The sequence below is a fragment of the Pollachius pollachius genome (genome assembly GCF_949987615.1).
Source record: "Pollachius pollachius genome assembly, chromosome: 16".
NCBI classification, from domain to species: domain Eukaryota; kingdom Metazoa; phylum Chordata; class Actinopteri; order Gadiformes; family Gadidae; genus Pollachius; species Pollachius pollachius.
The window spans coordinates 10,495,556-10,508,417 of record NC_136949.1 but is presented as its reverse complement, the minus strand read 5'-3'; the positions used below and the strand labels follow the sequence as shown (position 1 = coordinate 10,508,417).

General features: G+C 45.0%; 1 protein-coding gene across 2 annotated transcripts; it reads right to left on the bottom strand.

Annotated features, from left to right (window-relative positions):
* Positions 1–101: 101 nt before the first annotated feature.
* On the bottom strand, positions 102–11,091 carry taf1b (TATA box binding protein (Tbp)-associated factor, RNA polymerase I, B). 2 transcript variants are annotated; one of them, XM_079754014.1, is made up of 14 exons: positions 11,000–11,091; positions 9,942–10,040; positions 9,543–9,630; positions 9,325–9,422; positions 8,505–9,165; positions 7,544–7,715; positions 6,750–6,849; positions 6,173–6,320; positions 4,639–4,813; positions 4,072–4,115; positions 3,426–3,516; positions 3,020–3,090; positions 1,621–1,858; positions 102–745 (listed from the first exon to the last, which is right to left on the bottom strand). In XM_079754014.1, the coding sequence occupies exons 1-14, from the start codon at positions 11,015–11,017 to the stop codon at positions 427–429; spliced, it is 2,322 nt and encodes a 773-aa protein (XP_079610140.1). In that variant the 5' UTR covers positions 11,018–11,091; the 3' UTR covers positions 102–426. The 2 variants fall into 2 exon arrangements, with proteins under 2 accessions (XP_079610140.1, XP_079610139.1); XM_079754013.1 differs by lacking the exon at positions 11,000–11,091 and adding an exon at positions 10,154–10,262.
* Positions 11,092–12,862: the final 1,771 nt, after the last annotated feature.

Here is a 12,862-nt window from a genome sequence, read left to right as displayed (position 1 = left end):
TAAGTTGTAATGTTTATTACATGTAATATGTATAAGCTTACATACTAACATGCATAAAAACGAATTCTATAAAACAATAAAGCGTTATAAGAATCTGTCTGTTTTCTAAACAAAATTTCCCCAAACCATTATTTAAACTTGTTATAATTAAAAGTATATGTGTAGGCTTACATAAGTGTCGAATAACTTCAATATGAACAATTGTATAGAGAGATGAAAGTAATTACCGATGCATGGACGGTTTCTGGAAAAGCAGGTTATCAGTCAGGGTTATTTAATAAAAATATGTTTTTTTTTATATAGAAAAGCTTCTACAAAATCATATGGACCTGTAATACATTGGTTTAGAAAACAAAAAAACAGTGCTGCTATTGCGTTGCTTCTGTTGTTACTCTCTTATGGTAATAAGGCACACAAAAATACACATCAAGCTGTCTTCTGCCTGCTGCTCCCAGGTGAGGCGGGGTTCCCTCTCCCTCGGTCAAAGCTGAGGTTGGCCCTTCCTGTTTTTCTGGTTCCCCCCCCGCTCCTCGTCCTCCTCCTCTTCCTCCTCTCCTCCTCCTCCTCTCCGTCCCGGCTCTTGGAGGAGCTCTGCGTTCGGCAGAGCAGGAGGCGCTCTGCCCGGAGCACCTCCTCGTGGACCAGCGCCTCCTTCACCCCCAGCAGGAAGGAGAAGAGCTCCAGCAGCCAGCAGTACATCTTGGGCAGCGTGGCCCGGTCCCCCACAAAGTGCTTCCTGCAGGCCCTGCCCAGGAGACACCAGTCAACACCATTAGGTTTCCTACCTCGCCTTTTACGTTAGGGTTAGGGAGGGGGTTGGTAAACCTTCTTTGTTCAAGGTTTACAAATTAAAGAGTAAGCAGAGGAGGCAATTCCGAATCCGTAGGGGAACGGTTGGCTAAAAACAAAGAAGACCAGCCAGTTTGGGGAGCGCCATCACACCGTGAACATCAAGGGACAATTACCGAAATACTTAAAAAAGGCTGGAGGAGAGATGGAGGAATTCACAGAATGAGCTGCAAGAATGTTCCACTTGGCCTTGATGTCTCTATTCTACTGAAGTTTTTTTACACATAATTAACTTTCTATTTACATATCATTGACATTCTTTAAACAATGATTCCACTATAATCACAAATAATTTTGGATTAATAAAGGATCATATTTTCTGCTCGTCTTCTCGTTAACTGATGCTTGGTTAGGAAGTTTGCATAGAGCAGTCAACAAATAAACTGACCCAAGACCGGGGCTTAACCTGTTGGCCTCCGAGAGCAAGGTGTCATGACCCCTAGCAGCTGCTTCATGACCAACAGACCAGATAAAACGTTAGGTGGGACATTCAGTTTGGTATAAGCTTAGTTTAATCTGTTAGCCTCAAAATGGTCATCATAGGTCCAGTATAGGTATAAGATTTGTTAAGTTTATTATTAAGTTAAAGGTTTTTCTGAGTGTGTGTGTAAGTCGTTTTGGATTAAAGAGCCTGCTAAATGCCCTAAATTGAAATGTGTGTGCCGTATGTGTGTGCCGTGTGTGTGTGCCGTGTGCCTGCGTGCGTGCGCCATGCTCGTGCATGCGTGTTTGTGTTGGCGATGGTACAGCAGTGCATGATGGGAGCAGTACCAGGACTTGCACTTCTTCAGCGGCGGGTGCCAGTAGGCCTCGTTGACGGCGGTCTCGCCGCCCCGGCCCCTCTTCACCACGGTGTCCAGGACCGTGTGGCTCAGGCTGGGGCCGTCCCAGCCCTCCTCCCCCTCCTCCCCCCCCCAGCGAAACCTGAAGCTGGAGGGGGGCCGGCGCTCGGGCTCCGCGGGGGTGCCGGTGAGCCGGGTGAACGCCGTCCGCAGCTGGTCCACCATCCCTGCGGCGCGACACAGCGCAGGTACGTAACGGCGGATCGTTCGCACGATCAGCGCGCGTCAGACACAACGGCCATTCATAGCGCTCTACTGGGACCTCGGCTTGTCCATTTTATGGATTCGCATGTCGTGAGGCCATTCACACCGGCACGCGGAGATATTTAAAGGTCCCATGGCATGCCACCAGGTGTGGTGTGATCAGCCGGTACAAGCCGCTTTGGAACTCTGCCCCTTATGACATCACAGGTGGGCGTGTCCACCTAGATGTGTGCTGGATAGATCAGTCTACCAGCCCACCCAGTGGACTGTAGCAAACGTTGCTTATCTATCCGTCACACATCTAGGTGGACACGCCCACCTGTGATGTCATAAGGGGCAGATTCCAAAGCAGCTTGTAGCGGCTGATCACACCACACCTGGTGGCATGTCATGGGACCTTTAAAAGTATTTCAATATATTTATGTAATTTAGTAAATACAAACTAATTTCTTGTTTTGAAATAAAAAGTAGTAATAATAATAAGTGAAATAATAAGTATTTTTAAGTCTCAAACAGCACATTGTTTTTAACAGCACACAAATGGGCGAGCACAATTTACGGGTCTACCAGCGTCACCTTTTCCCTTTCATCAGCAGACGAGCGGGAGCTGATACCATGAGGCTAGCTGTTGTATTACATCTGGGTTGATAATGGCAGTAGCTAAAAAAAGTAAGTTGCCTAATAGTTGCCTGGTTCAGCCGTCTCAGACGAATTGGGATTCATTTCACGAAAAGAAATGTGAGTAAGTTACATTGCTTATAAAATGCTGTGTTGAATTTAAATTGTATGACGTCATTTTGAAACAAGTCACGAGAAGGGTTTCATAGATGAGGCATTGAATCAATCAAGAAGTGGGAGAAGCAACGCAGTGGGTTTTCAGCACGATCTGCTGTCAAAATTCTAGTTAGAGAAGGCAGCTATAAAGTTGCGTAGTGTAGTAATTTATGTGTATTGTATTACATACTCGATTCTTTGCGCTCTGTGACAGTAGATAAAAACTGAAAGCTATTCCACCATTCTTACTTCCAAACACTGCTGAAAGGCAGCAGACGGATGACATATCCGCCCCTGAGTTAATCCTTTCTGGACAGGGGATTAGGAAGGAATGAAAGGTGTAAACGTACGTCTCTTTTTGATGTAGGAGGCTTTCCTCTCCCAGGATGGGTAAATGGGCTTCTGGGCTGTCCACTGCATCCTGTCAAGGGATTTAAAAGGCATGTTTTTATCTGAAAAGGGTTGACTGGTAAAGTCAGCTTTAAAGGGGTTTATGTTTTCATTCAGCGAGTTTCTTTTGAAAGTGTTACCTCTAATCAGGAAGTGACCCTATAATTAAATCACGAATCAAATGTTGCAGACATACGACAGATCAACCTACCAGCATATCGTACCTTGGCTGGCACAATAGACTGATCTATCCCATCAGACATCTGGGTGGACACGCCCACTTCGGATGTCAATGAGGGTGAGTGAGATCAAACGAGTGACACCTGGTTGATGTGACCAGGCCGTAGTGGGGGGGGGGGCACCCACCTGGCCGTGTGGTCCTCCTCTCTCCGGCGGGCTCGGATCAGCGCTGCCTGCAGCAGCCGGTACCACCGCCTCATACTGAAGTTACGCTGGTCTGGGTAGGGGGGAGGAGAGGCGTGCGTGCGTGCAAAAAAGAAATGAAACAATTTCTTTGCTTTTATGCAAATCAAAAACGGCAAACGTAATTGAGCGTGTGCACGAGAGCTCCTGAACAGGCGCCTGTCCGAAGGCTCATCCCAGCACCCGCTGAGAAGGGAGGCTTGTTGAGAGCCTCTGGTTAAATGACAGGTGTGTCTCGGAGAAGGAATGAAGTCCGACAGCGCGGACAGGATTCCTCGCCGTGAGAAGGTCTCAGATGTCATGAGCACATCACACTCGCAAAGGAGGAAGGATTGGTGAATAACAAAAAACACACACTGGCTGTATCTCCCTGGGTCAAAAAGAATAGGATTTCTGGGCCACAAAGGAAACTCATCCGTGATATCTGCACTCTTGTTGAACTTCATTCTGCACCCAGTGTCAGGCAACGGTGGCTGTTAACAGCACAATATTACCAAGATATAGACAGTGAGTGAGTGAGTGAGTTAAGTGTGCGACAGACAGGCCGTGAGAGTGATTGAGTGAGAGGCACAGAGAGAGGGAGACATACCTGGATCGTCTTTGTTTTTAGCAGATGCTGCATTGGACAAATCCCTGAGAACACACACACACAGGGCATGTTATAAACGATACAACAATAAACAACACATTAATCACATCGTCATCTTGATTCTAAGTAAAGGTAACGAAAAAGTAAAGTAATATATTCTCTTTTTCTTTTATTATTATAGTTGTACTTATTTTTCCAGGTTAGTCCCTTGAGATTACAAATCTATTGATCAAGAGAGCCCTGGCAAAGTAGGGCATTACTTAAAGTGCATTTTGGTAACGTCGCCAGACAATGAAATAGTACAGTTACAGTGAATGGTGTCAGGGGCATGGCTCTCCCTCTCTATCCATCCTAAAAAGCCTTGTCCCTGTTCCTGGATGTTCGCCTCAATTCTACACGTGTGAATCAGGATCACACTGGGATTCAAACTAGTTTCAAGTTTGTGAGTTTAAGACTAAATTCAAACGGACCTCATGAGGATCACAATGAAAAGTGACTGTTCTGTACTTTAAACCAACAAGGTCTGGTCTCGTCCCTGAGTGACAGAACAGAGGGGGCGGGGCTTACCATTCGCTGCGGTCGTCCACGCCAAACACCATCTTCAGGGCGACCACGACCAGCGCTGCCGCCTGCACGTCGTAGTAGGGGAGGCGCGACTTGGCTGTGGGGTCAAAGGTCAGGGCAGACCCCTGGTCCAGACCCACCAGGGCGATGACCCGGCACACCCAGGGGTGGAGCTGATCTGAGGTGGGCGACAGACAGTCTTTAGATAGGGCTTCACCGGGGGGTGGGGACACCATTCAAAGCAGAAAGTATCAATGAATATTCATTATTATTTATTTCATTCTGAATTGCATAAAAAGGTCACTGAATACATTAGAAATATACATTACATATATTACAAATGATATATATATTACAAATTGATATAAAGATGTTTATCCACATTATATAAGTGTGAACTTCTTCCCACTCCTTTTCGAACATTATTCGAATCCAGAAGTGTTGTCATTTATGTATCTAATTATGCTTTCTATCTTGTGTAAAATCATTATTTTCTCTATGACAATTTCTGTTTTTCTTTTACATTTTTAAAATAAAAATTTCAATCAATCAATTACTATCATTATTTTTGTCTGCAAAAGCGTATGTATACTACGTCTGCCTGCATGTGTGTGTCTGCCTGTGTGTATTAGGGCGCACTCACACCAGGCCATCTGTACCGTGCCCGAGTCCGTTTCACGACTGTACCGTGCTCAAGTCTAGATCGTTTGGCTAGTGTGAACACGCCAACCGTACTCGAGCCCACTTCCATTCTGTGGCCTGAGCACACTTGGGAGAGGTGTGCTCAGGCCACGGTACTGACGCTAATGACACGCGCACACGCACGGCTACGCAACCGGAGCTGGATGAGGTATAGTCCATGCGACCCTTCTTTCCCATTAAACAATAAACATGACGGCTATCGGTTCACGTTGGTGCAATAGTGATGTTAAGTTTTTGATCAAAAATCCCCCGTTCGTCACGGCGCGGGCTTTCTTTGTTCACTGGAGAAGGCGGGGCTGCGCACGGAGTCTAGACCTCTTTAGAATAATTTGCACACTCCCGAATGTTTTTATTATTTTTTTTGAATGAAGACACCCGCATGCAAGAAAAAGTTCACGCCTGAGTGTAGGCTACAAACGCGACAAACTATTTACAAGTGCAAAAGCGGCAACATAAAAAAATATATCATTTTGCTGACCACTTGTTTTTTATCCTGACAAAAGCCTCGTAAGGACAGTTCCTCTGCGTCTCTCGTAGATCGCGCCATCTTTCAACGTCTTTGTTTAGTACGAGTGCATCACCTTCTCTCACATGATCAGCAGCTTGCGGATTTCACTTTCTCCCAAGTTGGTATTACGCGTATTACGACGTGATGACGTATGTACAAGAGGCAACCGTACTCAGGCCCAGTTGAGATTGCCTGGGGGGGGGGCAATAGTACTTGAGCACGGTACAGGTGTGAAACGGATTGTGGCACGGTACAGATGGCCTAGTGTGAGTGCGCCCTTAGTGTGTCTGCCTGTGTGTGTGTTCCTGCATGCGGGGGCGCCCCCACCTGGCAGGTTGAGGAGCAGCAGGTAGCGCATGGTGAGCAGGGTGGGGTGCTGCAGACACTTGAGGTCCACGGGGGGGAAGGAGGGCAGCTTCAAGTACACCGCCAGGCTAAACGCCTCCTGGTGCACCGTGCGGTAGGAGGGGATGGACTGGAGGCAACACACACACACACACACACACACACAGACTCTTTAATAAAATACTTATACTATATAGTGACTTTAATAATAAATAAAGACCCTCCTTTGTAATCCCTTAGTCAGGAATTGGTCAGCTATCAACTGACATCTCTATCCAGAACAGACATTTATATTAATGAGTACGTATGGGTGGGCCTTCATGGACGGGAGATTGAAGAGAGACAGGAGAGCCTGTTGAGGGAGATAGGGAATGACACCTAGGGAATGGAACCTGGGGTACCTGGAGGAGGTGTATTGCCGACACGGTCGGTTTGAAAGTGTGTTGGGCCACCAGGCTGTGCACCAGCATCAACAGACATTCCTTCTACGGGTGCAACCTACTTATAGCAATACAACTCTTGACTGTGATTGGTGGAGGAGCTGATCATGTGACCTCACCTGGACTCTGAAGACGGGCAGGTCGCGGCCAAACAGCTTCATCTCCTCGGGTAAACACTCAAAGGCGTTGATGAAGGGCAGGTGTCCCTCCTTGACCAGCCTGGGGGAAACAGTGTTTGTGAGGGTGAGCTTTGTCATGTGTTGACAAGGGCCACCAGATGTGTGTGGAAAACCATTCTAAAAAGGATACACAAGTCAAAATCATTGTACTGGTGGAAATGCAATCTTATTAAACCATGTTTGGACAACACAAACACACTTATTTGAGGTCTAAATATTGTCTGTCTAGTCAAGCGTTTATGTCATGGTCATTTGTGTGTCTTTGTGTACTACTGTATATATACTGTATGTATACTGTGTATGTGTCAATGTGTACTCTGTTTGTGTGTGTGTAAATGTGAAATCTGAAAGAGAGAATGTGTCCATGTATTTGTAAAGTAACATAAATGTAACGTAAATTTATTTGTAAAGCACATTTAAAAAACAGCAACAGTTGACCAAAGGGCTAAAAAAAAATATATATATATTTGTGTACTTTGTATGTGTGTCTATGTATTTGTTTACTGTGTATATACGTATGTGAGAATGCGTGTTTTGCATGCATGTGTATTGGGTAAATATGTGTGTGTGAGTCAACGTGTACTGCGTATTGTGTGTGAGTCTATGTGCACCGTGTGTAAGTTTGTGTAGCTGTACGTGGGAACTACGTGTTCTTGCTCTGCGCGTGTGCACTGTAAACGTGTGTGTGAGTCTACGTGCACTCTGCCCGTCCACGCCTCTGTTGTGTGTGCTACCTGAGCAGGTCAGCCAGGGTGAGGGCCTCGCGGCACCACAGCAGGCCCAGGTAGAGCAGGGCCAGGGTCTTGTTCATGCTCATCAGCCCGTTGGAGCGCCTCATGCGCAGGGACAGGTAGGTCCCAGAGTCCTCGGAGCCCGACGGGTACACCTTGTGGCGCTTGGGCCGGTCTGCACGGAACCCACACACACACACACATTATTGTTTAATATCGTCACATGTAATATATACATAAAACAATGAGTCTAGTAAGAGGTGCATCGATTTTATCTAATTTTCCTGATCAACTCAGATTTCTGACCTTTCGATTTTTGCAGATCCCGATTTTTCTTTTAAGAACTTTAATTGAGCGGATACACATACAAAGTGTAACTCTTCTTTAATGGAACATTTTACCGGACTCAAACATTCTCTAAACAAAAACCGGTCGAGGTTACTGTACCGATCTACAAAACTGCTTTTTTTCGTTGTGTGCAATACTCTTTTTGGAAATAAAAAAAAAGTATGTGAGTGAAGAGGGAAGTCCTTATCTAATTTTGCCTTTCAACATCTATCTGATCATTGCTTGGAAGAGTTTCATTTCCATAATAAAGGAGCATGACAGGCATCATCCTTCGGCCCGCACTCATGGTCGATCAGCGAACAACTGGCCCATTCTGGTCCAAGCTCTATTGTTCTCGTTTGAGTCACGCAACAAATATGAATAGGAATCTGTGCTCTGGTTGCTTATTTTTACTCTAATCTCATGTATTATACTTGATATATTTATATTAATTTTTCTTCAAAATAATTGATGGTCTACTATTTTATTCCGGAACTATATTTTATCTTACACACGTCACCGTTTCTCATTTTTTGCTTGATCCATTTCATGTTTTATTTCCTCATGCAGTTAATTTATTTTACGTTTCACAATTTTGACCTTTAGCTTTAGCGGGGAATCAAACCCTCGGACTCACCCTCATCACTCGAGGCCCCACTGGTTGAGGATATGGCTGAGGGCCGGCCCTCTGTGTCGCTGGCTGAAGGACCCCCGTCTGTCTCAAAAGCCGACGTGCCCTCCGGACTTCCCTCCATCTCATTGGCTGATTGGCCTTCGGGCTCATTGGCTGAGGGCTCTCCCTCCACCTCTTTGGCTGATTGACCGTCGGTCTCGTTGGCTGAGGGACTTCCCTCCTTCTCATTGGCTGAGGGTTCCCCTGCCCGAGTGGGTGATGGGGCCCCTGTCTGATTGGGTGATGGGGCCCCTGTAGGAGTGGGTGATGAGGCCCCTGTCTGAGTGGGTGATGGGGCCCCTGTCTGAGTGGGTGATGAGACCCCTGTAGGAGTGGGTGATGCGGCCCCTGTCTGAGCGGGTGATGGGGCCCCTGTCTGAGCGGGTGATGGGGCCCCTGTCTGAGTGGGTGATGGGGCCCCTGTCTGAGTGGGTGATGGGGCCCCTGTCTGAGTGGGTGATGAGGCCCCTGTAGGAGTGGGTGATGGGGCCCCTGTGTCATTATCTGAGGGGTCATTGTCCGTGTTTCTGGCCCCAGGGGGGACTTTAGAGCTCAGGGGGTTCTTGGTGTAGGCTTGCCGGCTCTTCTGGAGGTACAGCCTCCACAGCTGACACAGCACGTCATCCTGCAGGGCCCGCAGTAAAACACACACACACACACACACGCAGTTCAGTTGGTAAGACCAAAGAGCACACACACACACACACGGTGTGCTGTGGTTGTCTACGTTAATGTGGTTCCTCTGTGAAGGGTGTGTGTTAGAAGGTGTGCATGTGTGTGTGACCTTGAATTGTGAGTGCACTCCCAGGAGGATCAGAGCTTCTGCCTGGTGTTTCAGGATGAACTGGAAACCTTCACACACTTTCCACTTCCGCCCGTACTCTGGAGCACACACACACACACACACACACACACACACACACACAAACACACACAAACACGATAAGGTACTGACTCTTCAGACAGTCATGTAAAGCTTGTTTTCTAGTGATGTTTACTAACCAACAACCCGTCGTTGCCTAAAAGAGGCAAGGTCTGTGATTCTGTTGGCATAGTCCAAGAATGTGTGGTCGTCCACTTCAGCTGTTTTCTGATGAGTTTTTGATGAACAGATAATGGTATATTAAACACTGTCTATCAGGACATGCGTAATATATTGCAAACAGAGATGCAGGTGCTGTTATTTTTATGTTTTATTTTGTTATATAGTGTGAGTTAATTCTCTAGTCCGTGTATGTTGACATTTTGGTTTATTGCGTGCTGCTGTCCCAACAAAATTAGTGATGTAACCATCTTATCTTATAAAATACACATCAACAATTGAGTTTGATCGATGGATAGAAGTAGACAACATTTGTCAACTTCAGTTGAAGTAACATCACATGAATGACAGCTACTTACATCAATAACATTGTGGCAGGACTTGCAGTAGTATTTCAGATCCGCGCTAATAGCCCAGTTTACAGCCGAGCACACTGCACATGGGACAACGTAGTCCGCCTGAGGGATGTGAAAACAACCATTACTGTTCCTTACAATTCTAAATATTTAAGCTCCATTAAGGCATATTGACAAATGCAATTAATATGGAAACCACGGTTGGGTTAACTCACTGTTTCGACTTCGTCCATGGCGAATATTTTTATTTTATAATAACTGCCTTATGAAATATCTTCACTTCAGTGAAGCCATGAGGAGAAAAGCTAGCACGTTGGTTTGTTTAGGAGTCTAAAAGATATGACGTAAGACGGTGACGCTTGTTCCGGTGTGCGTTTCATTTGAATTCGTCCGATAGGGAGTTCTCTGATTCAAGCAGATTCAATCCGATATTAACATCCACCTAAACCTCAAATGTGATTATACTTTATGATTCAGATATACTGGAATATTAACGTTTAATTCAACAACATCTTAATGTAAATTATGCTTTTATGTATTTTCCACTCTCGCAGAGTAACTGAACAACTTCCAATGGTTTTCTTACGTTCCGCCAACAGAGGGCGATAAACATATTCCCAAATAATATTAGATTTTGTTTAAAGTGAACCACTTTAATATCAACGTTAAAAATAACAATACAAACAAGAATCAAATACTAAAAATAAACCAAACCATACTTAAGCCAAATTGCATCAAATAGTTTTGGTTATATTCCTCCGCCGGGGGCCGAGATGCTTCTGTGGTGAGGTCATATGTAATTAATGTCTCACTTTTTATTTTTTATTTCTTTCTCGCTCTCCCTCTTCGATCTTAATCTGTTTATGTCTCTATTCTATCACTATCTATTAGGTAACATCACAGTACATTACATTTCTATAACAAGAGATTTTATTTTTATAGATAGAGATCTCTATTTGTTTATGACTGTCTGCATGTCTGTCTGTCACTCTCGCTCTCTCTCTCTCTGATATACCCGTTAAACATTATCATATGAATGTTTTACACAGCAACACTCTAACCTTTGTATGCACTCTCATCCAGGAAGTGAAACCTGTGTCGCCATGGTAACCGTGGACGACCCGCAACTCTCTATTCCTGCAGACGTGCTCATTAAACATGACATCATACAGTCGGAGAATCCATCTTGTCCTTGCCTCTCTGTGGTCATGTGACACATCAGCTATGCAGTGTTATTTCTCAGTGTTTTATCATGCTTCACAGTTCTGATTGTGTCTGAATAAATTGGTTGAAATAAACTCTCTAATATATTACACTTCAAGGAGACTGTATTTTTGTATATTATCATACATATGTTATTTTATAATGCTAAAACAAAATGTCATGCTAATATACACATACCTACACACACACACACACACACACACATGCACACAAAGTCCTGTAATGTCTCTCTTGTCGCTCTTCTGTCAGCCATTTTGTGACCTTCAAGTGGGAAACGCAGCAAAGTTCCAGAGGATTCCTCGGCTCAGGCCTGGACAGGATTGCAGCAGGTTAGGACACTGTAACACCCCGAGGGCCCCGGGGTTTCGTCTAGGTCGGGACGGTGAATGGACCGTAAACAAGCTTGTCTACTAAAACCAGCTCTCCAACAAATGGAAACTAATAATAAGAGGGTTTTTTAAGCATTTCAGAAGAGAAGATTCTCCCCCCTCCCATTTCAGAGAATATTTGACTTGAAAGTAAAATTATGTGGAGTTGATTTACATATATCACAGCAAGATACACACCCACACAAACAAACATCCACATCCAAATTGTGGACACCTTCTATAGGGACATGGAAAAGTTCACACCCTTTCTTCAATCGATTGATTGCATGTGTGTGTCCTTGCCATTCAAATTTGGAAGGGCCCTGTGTGCCATTTGTGTGTTTTGTGGTGATTATATTTACCTACTTATATTTAGATGTGCATATAGTGTATATGTGTGCTTTTCCATTTCACCCAAAATGTTCCTGTTTGTCCTTAGAGATAACACACAACAAATGAAACACACTCACAAGCACACACACACACACACACACACACACACACACACACACACACACACACACACACACACACACACACACACACACAATAAACACTGGGCAATGGATGAGAAAGCTAATCAATAAGAGTAATCCCTGCGGCGTGTCCTCACACCTCCCCACTACCCACTTTGAGTCTTTTTCCTGTATGTCTTTCCTTTGTGGTAATGAAGGGGCAGAGAGGGAACAAATAGCACCTTCAACAGCAGCAGTGAGAAGTCGAGCTTCCAATGGACCCGATGCCATTAGCTTTAGTTCTGGTCGGCATAAAGAAAAGGGGAGCCATGATGAAGTTCTCTCTCTCTGTCTCTCTCTGTCATTTATCGCTTTCTCTCTGATTTGCTCTGTCATGTCTCGCTTTCCCTCTGTCTCTCTCATTCACTCTCTCTCTTTCCCTCTGTCTCTTTCATTCACTCTCTCTCTCTCTTTCCCTCTGTCTCTCTCTCATTCACTCTCTCTCTCTTTCCCTCTTTCTCTCTCTCATTCTCTCTCTCTCATTCCCTCTGTCTCTCTCTCTCATTCACTCTCGCTCTCTTTCTCTTGTGCCTGGCCAAACCCTGTCTGGAACCATCTGGAATAGTTCTGATGTGTTTTTAACCCCCCCCCCCCGCCTATTCTTTATTTCCTTTTCAAATAAACAAACTTCAAAGTTCCTCAAATCAGAACAAAGAGTTGCAGACTAACCGTTGTCACCAGGATTTTATGACTTGAGAACAGTTAAAAGAGCCTTTTTTTTAACATTTCCTAGATAATGTAAGAGAGAATGCCAGTCTAGAGGACTGATGATGAGTGTGAGAGAGAGAGGTAAAGGGTAAGGGAAAGAGAGATCGCG